Source organism: Eurypyga helias, unplaced genomic scaffold (genome assembly GCF_000690775.1).
Source record: "Eurypyga helias isolate BGI_N326 unplaced genomic scaffold, ASM69077v1 scaffold29676, whole genome shotgun sequence".
Classification (NCBI taxonomy): domain Eukaryota; kingdom Metazoa; phylum Chordata; class Aves; order Eurypygiformes; family Eurypygidae; genus Eurypyga; species Eurypyga helias.
Window position 1 is genome coordinate 1 of NW_010255148.1, and position 7151 is coordinate 7151.

Consider the following 7151-nt stretch of genomic DNA (forward strand, 5'->3'; position numbering starts at 1 on the left):
CTCCTCCCACTGGCCCCTACTCCCCCTCATTACCCCTTGTATCTCCTGGCTTTCTCCAGGCTGAGCTTCTTTCGGGATACTCCTGATTTCCGCGTCCTGGCCTGTGGAGGAGATGGCACGGTAGGCTGGATCCTGGACTGCATAGGTGCGTAAAGACCCTCATCCTTGGCAATCTGCCAGCATTCCTAATATTCCTCTAGCAAGAGTGGGGCCAACATGATCACTGCCAGGCTCCCCCTGCCACCCTGCCTAGGGTGCCAGCTGAGGAGGAACATGGAGAGGAGCAGGGAATGAGCCCTGTCAGCCCCAGACCACTCTTTCTCCTTGAATTACAGACAAAGCGAACTTGGTGAAGCACCCGCCGGTGGCTGTCCTGCCCTTGGGAACGGGCAACGACCTGGCCCGGTGCCTGCGCTGGGGAGGAGGTGAGAGTTGGCAAGCATCGCCCCAGGGCTGGCCATCCTGTGGGGACTGTCCAGCGTGGCTGGGTGGGTGCTGTCCTGGGGAAGGGAGGGCTCTTGGGATGAGGCTTGGGGCTGCATCTCAGCCCTGGTGCATCTAACTCCTTCCAAAAAACCCAGCACCATCAACCGTGTCCTGCCCAACAACCTTTTCCATCCAGGAGAGCCGTGCATTCACCGAAATCTCTGCACTGCTGCAAGGATGAGCTGGGTGTCTCGCTGGTGCCGTAGCAGCAGCCCCGGGTGCTCGGCACCCACTTGCCTCCAGCCCCATGGGACACGGCCACGTTCCCCTTCGCCCTCCCCAGACACCCACTTGCTTTCCCTTACAGGCTATGAAGGAGGGAACCTGATGAAGGTCCTGAAAGACATCGAGCACAGCACGGAGGTGATGCTGGACCGCTGGCAGATAGATGTCGTTCCCAGTGACAAGGAGGCCAACGGAGACCCTGTCCCATCCACCATCATCAACAACTACTTCTCCATCGGGGTGGTGAGTACCACAGGGCAGGGATGGGTCCTGAGGGCAGCCCGGAGCACAGCACGGGTGTTTTAGCTGGAGTGAGCAGCACAGCGCAGGGCTGGCCACCGGTGCCCAGACCAGTGCCGGGCCCACCAGCACTGCCCAGACCAGGAAAGCTGGGCAGAGGGAAGAGCCCTGGAGGCCAGCGGAGCATAGGATTTGTGGCCTGTGTCCACACCCAGATCAGAGCTTTCAGGGTGTTCAGCAGCTGGTAGGAAATACCTTGGCTGCTGTGAAGTCGCTGGAGCGATCCAGTCTAACGGGTGCACTTGAGGGACACCAGCCCCCCATGCTTCCTTCCCTGCCTCCCCCTGGACTCAGACTTCTTCTGAGCCAGCCTGAGTTAATTCCCAGGAGCAGGGCTGGTTCCTGGTGATGTTCCCCAGAGACCATAAAAGCCTTTCTGAGTGTTTGGTGAAACTGCATTTGCACTTGAGCCTCCCAGGTCAGGGACTCTCCCTCCCTGCTCTGCCTTGCTTGTGTTCCCAACCTCCCTCTGTCTCCTGGCATTGTTCTTCTGGTTTTATTCCCATTTGCAGTGGCAGTACTTAAATGCATAAACAGGTGTGGTATCTCTCTCTTCCCAGCTTGGAATGTTGTGAGAGCAAGTGCTTGAGGAGCTTAAATGGGATTCAGGGAAGTTTGGGGCCCCAGGGGTGGGTTGAGATCTGCTGGGCACCCCACCTGAAGCTTTTGCCAAGATGGCACCCATCAGCAACACCCGCTTTGGTGCTTGGACTTGCGTTCCGTGTTTTCGTAACCCAGGGAGGCTTGGGAGTCTGGGGAGGATGACAGCCCCATGCCACGGGGGCTTTCCCCAGTGCCGGAGGTCGATCCTGGGAACAGCAGGGCTTTTGGAGAACGGCACTTCCTTTCCCAGGGTCTTGCAGCGGTTTTGTCCTGGGCTGTGGGTACCTTAGGTACCACCACGGTGTGGGTCACCCACCCGGCAGCGCTGCAGGGTGCTTCTAGTTTCACATCATCTCCAAGGATGTCACTGCAGGTTGCATTTGGTGACAGCTACCGACTCAGGCTTAAACACCCCCACCCCACACAGGAGAAGTTGTGATGAGTTTCAGGGGCCTGTCAGGGTTCAGGTCCTGGCGTGTTCCCAGAGCCCTGCCTCAGCATCACCTCCATGTAGAGCCTTTATGATGAGGGAAGGAGGCAAGTGCACTAATTACGTCTCACTTAACGAGCCCATTCAATGCTTTGCAAGCAGCCTGGACAAGGGTGCCTCCATCGCCTTGGCACGGCCCCCGCGGTGCACCCCAGTGTCGTGGGGGCTGGTGGCAAGGGAAAAACACTGAGCTCCCTTACCCCTCCCTGCCCATGGGGCACAGAGCGGGGTTTCCATTTCCCTGCTGCACTGCGAACATCTCCGCGCTCCCTCTCCCCACAGGACGCCTCCATCGCCCACCGCTTCCACATCATGCGAGAAAAGCACCCTGAGAAATTCAACAGCAGGTAAGGGCTGTCCGTGGTCCCCCGAAAGCTGGGTGTGGGGGGATGCCCTGCTGTGCACCATGCCGAGGGCATGTGCTGGATCCCACTCCCCTCCCACCAGGCTCCTCCTGCCCCTCTCCCCATGAGACCAGCAACAGTCAGGGTTTTGGGGTGCTTCCCTGTGCAGCGTGGCGAGCCGCTCAAGCTTGGCCGCGCACCCAATTCCGTTCATTCATGCTTTATAATTAGTGATGAATTCCAGGGCCGGCAGAAGCAGGCCAGGAAGAGAGGGCAGGGCAGGCAGCAGGTCGCAGCTCGCTCCCGCTATGCTTGCGTGGAAATAGGGTGATGGCAGCAGGAGCCGTGGCTTGTGACCCTCATCCCTGTGTTCAGAAATACGTGCTAGAAACCCCTCGAACGGACCAAAGTGCCTGGCTCTACTCTGAAATTCAGCTCCCTTCAGCTTACAGATCCCCCTTGAGGGATCACAGAGGATGAGCAGTGGTCAGGGGCTGCCTGGCAGGGTGCAGGGCAGGGTGCTGAGGTGGGGGACATCCCCTCCCATGGGGTACCCCGTCCCCAGCAGCCCTGCTGACAGACAGTGATTCATGCTCAGCTCTGCTGCGAGCTGGTGGAGGGCACGCCATCTCGTGCTGAGGAACCACTCGGCACCCCACATCCTTCCCCTCTGCAGCGTGTCAGAGTGTCCACCTCAGCCACCCCCTGTCCCACCATGCAGCTCCCTGGGGCTGCGGCACTGCCTCGCGCCCCCATCACTGCCTCGCGCCCCCATCACAACACTCCGGCAAGGCTTGGGGGGTGGCTGGGGAGAGGCACTGCTCCCGAGCAGGATGCTGACACTGCTCTGTGCCCCAGGATGAAGAACAAGCTGTGGTACTTTGAATTTGGGACATCGGAGACCTTTGCAGCCACCTGCAAGAAGCTCCATGACTATGTTGAGGTGGAGGTGGGTTTCCCGGGATGGAACCTGGCACCAGCCATGACACAAAAGCTTTCTGGGAGAAGTTGTCCGTGGGTGCCTCGGGCAGGGCTTTTGGCTGTTGGGGGAGAGAGTGTGTGGCAGCTTTGACCCACACACTCCCCCCCGTGCAGGAGGCTGCGGTGGCTGGCAGGACCTGCTCATCCACTGCACGGCACTTGCAAAGCCGGCCAGCTGCAGGCAAAAGAATAGCCCTGTATTTTTCCCCCCTTCCAGCTGTATTTGAGAGCGTGCCTGGAATATTCTCTCTGTAAACTCCGCGTCTGCTCCCAACCCTCGTTGGATGACATGGAAACAGCCTTTAATTAGAGCGGGGAGGAGGGCCCGTGGTTGCTAAGAGTGCTGTCAGTTCTCCTCTCGCGCTGCGGGGTTTGGGCCGTGCTTTGCTGCAAACTTCCGCCTCTCCTTATCTCTGGATAAAAGACCCTTTTACAACTCAGGCTTGAGGGTGAGGGGGGAAGAAAGGTTGCTTGCCACAAAGGGCCGGTGCGTGTCCGGGTGGTGGGCGCAGGCTGGCTGGTGGTGGGCAGGCAGAGCCCGGGGAGCTGGCAGTGTGGTGTGTGTGGCCGTGGGTAGAGAGGCTTTGAAGCCCGTTACTAGGTGCGGAGTTTCAGCCCCTTCCCAAAGCCCAAAGAGGGTAGCCATTCCCTCGGCAGCTGGTGGGAAGGGGCCAGGAGCAGGGCCATGGCCATCTCACCCCTTTCCCCTACCATGCACCAGCGTCCCAGTGTGGGTAAAATCCGTGTCTGTGGGGTTCGATGCCATCGGAGATGGGTGCAAGGTGCCCCGCGAGCTGCCTGCACACTCCCCACCAAGCGTGCGGCTGCACCGGCCGTGCCACACCGGCAGGAGCGTTAATCCCGCAGTATTTGAAGTTGAAAGCAGCAGCTTGTCCTCCCTCCAGCTCCCAGGCAACTGTCAGCCTTGCAGAGAAATGGCAGTTTTGTTTTGGAAATTGGCACTCATTCCTCTACAGCTCCTGGAAATGAATTTGCTTTTTCCCCAGCTGCAAATTTCTACTTCCAGCATCGCTGCCAGCGCGCCGTCAGCTGCCCCTGCTCAAAGAGCCCATTGTAGCTCACTGGCACGCTAACAGGGGAGGGCTACACAGGGAGAAATCTCTCCCTGCACGCATGTGTGTGGGCAAGCGTGGGCAGCCATGGTCCTGCCTGCCCTGCACACTCCTGGGCAGGAATGGGCGCCCGCAGCATCCCCAGAAATCCCACAGCCTGGTCAGCCGACTCGCTCCCATCCCACTGCAGCCAGGTTGGTACCCACCTTGCAGGAAGGCAGGAAAGATGCCCATGGTCAGGGGCAATGCTTGGCTCGGCCAGGTGTGGAGTGTGTTGTCCATCCCATGAGAAACCAGAGCCCTCTCACTCAGTAGAATCATAGAATCAAGTCCAGCCATTAACCCAGCACTGCTAATCCCACTAAACCAGCTCCCTCAGCACCTCATCCACACACCTCTTAAATCCCTCCAGGGATGGCGACTCCACCACCTCCTTGAGCAGCCCCTTACAATGTCTGACAGCCCTTTCCATGAAGACATTTTCCCTAATATCCCATCTAACCCTGCCCTGGCACAGCTTGAGGCTGTTTCCTCTTGTCCTGTCACTTGGGAGAAGAGACCGACCCGACCATCTCTGCACCCTCCTGTCAGGGAGCTGTAGAGAGCGATCAGGTCTCCCCTGAGCCTCCTCTTCTCCAGGCTGAACACCCTCAGCTCCCTCAGCTGCTCCTCACAGGACGTGTGCTCCAGACCCTTCCCAGCTCCGTTCCCTTCTCTGGACATGCTGCAGCACCTCAGTGTCTTATCTTGCAATGAGGGGCCCAAAACTGAGCCAAGGATTCGAGGTGCAGCCTCACCAGTGCCCAGTACAGGAGGACAATCACTTCCCAGTATCTGCTGTTCAGAGCATTAGGGTCTGTTCTGTTCCTACAAATCAGACAACGAAAGGATTTACATCTTTCCCAAGCCTCAGAGAGACAGCTCTTCACTCCCAAACCAGAAGATTCCTGCCTTTTGCTTTCAGTGTGAGGCTAAAAATAAGTTCTCGGAGCATCAGGGAGGCAGAGCGGATCTGCACACCGACGCGTGCTTGTGCGCGCACCCGGCTCCGCAGGCGCGTGGCCGGCACGCTCAGCGCTGACCTACAGCACATCAAAAATAGGACCTTTGCTCGAGGAAAGCACCCAGGAGTCAGAGCAGTAGCGGGGGTTCATCAGCCCCTTCGCATTCCTCTTGGCGAAGCGAGAGAGGGCAGAAACGCCGTCGCATCCCCAAAATGCAAAGAAGAATACGTGCTGGTGTTGCTGAAGCGTAGCAGGGCAGGGAGAGAGCAGATGCCTGAAGGAAAAGACAAATGCTCTGGAGAAAATACAGTTGAATGTGAAAGTGGCTGCTTCCTCCAGAGGTATCTAGAAAAAGGATCCAGCACCGTCTGGGTAGCGTGAGAGCGAGAAGACCCGAAGTTAAGGAATGCATTTCCATGCTCATGCTTCCAGTCCTGCAGGAAAGCTGCAGGCAACAGATAGTTTTACCTTTTACAGGGTAATTTCAGCTGGGGCAGTCCTGCTGTACGACAGCAAAGCCCGGGATACCGGTTCTGTGTGCTGGCTTGCAGTTTTCTCTCCAAAACCTGCATTTTTTTTTCCTCTGATGCCTTTCCTATCATTTCCTTCCAGCCTCATTTCTCGTTTCCAAATTGTACTTGAAGACAACCAGTTTCGTGTGAGGTTTTGCACTGCCAAACTTTGTGACTCTTTCGAGTCAGTTTAACCAAGGGGAGGCAGGAAAGCGCATGCTGGAAGTGCTTGGACGGAGGTCACTCTAGGGCCGAGGTGGTATTGGGGTACAGCACCAAGCCTGGTGAGGTTTTATGTGCTCTCATAGGAAATCTGCTTTTCAAAACTGCTGTTTTGGATGTGTAGTAAACATATCAAAATAGCAGGGAAAGCAGCAGGTTTGCTCTGGGGACCATGCGGCCGCATGTCACGCTCAGGGCTCCCCCCTCCTTCGGGAGGGATAGAAGGCTGGGCTCCACAGGCACTGGGCACCAGCTCACCCCGACCCCGTGGCCTGACGCTGCCCATGTGCCCGGCAGTGTGACGGGACCCTGCTAGACCTGAGCAACGCGTCCCTGGAAGGCATCGCCGTCCTCAACATCCCCAGCATGTACGGCGGCTCCAACCTCTGGGGTGAGACCAAGAAGCAGCGCAGTTACAACCGGCTGGGCAAGAAAGCGCCGGAGAAGCTGCACGCCACGGTGGTCACTGATGCCAAGGAGCTCAAGTTCTGCGTGCAGGGTGAGCGTCAGGGGCAAGCGGGGTTTGTGGGGTGCATGGGGTTAGCATGGGGGAGCTGGGCAGCTGCCCACTCTGGCTGCAGCTTGGTGCCTGTGACGCTGGAGCAACAACACCAGAGGGATTGCTGACAGCTCGCTGTCTTTTGGGGTGCCAGGGTGACCCCAACAACGGTTGGCCCTAGCCGATGAAGGAGGGTGGCTCTTCCCATCTGGGTATAGCTCAGCACCGCATTCCTCAGGGCTGGTTATGCCGTGCCATGGTGGCCAGAGAGGACATGGCTCCCGCGCCCTGCTGTCCACCTCTCTCCCCACCCTCGGGATCACAGCTCAGGGGGTGCCCAGATGGCACCTGTCACTTGGGGGCGTGGGGCTGGGCAGCCCCCGTGGCCCATGGGACTGGCAGACAGCTGCTA

General features: G+C 58.3%; 1 protein-coding gene across 1 annotated transcript in view; it reads left to right on the forward strand.

Annotated features, from left to right (window-relative positions):
- Positions 1-59: 59 nt before the first annotated feature.
- Positions 60-7151, forward strand: part of LOC104510861 (diacylglycerol kinase gamma-like) — a gene marked incomplete at its 5' end in the record, with an annotated part of 8656 nt that continues 1564 nt past the window's right edge. The window contains 6 exons of the mRNA XM_010153245.1: positions 60-145; positions 336-425; positions 794-954; positions 2387-2451; positions 3307-3397; positions 6538-6739. Of these exons, the coding sequence (XP_010151547.1) occupies positions 60-145; positions 336-425; positions 794-954; positions 2387-2451; positions 3307-3397; positions 6538-6739 (695 nt within the window). The remainder of the gene's footprint in view (positions 146-335; positions 426-793; positions 955-2386; positions 2452-3306; positions 3398-6537; positions 6740-7151) is intronic.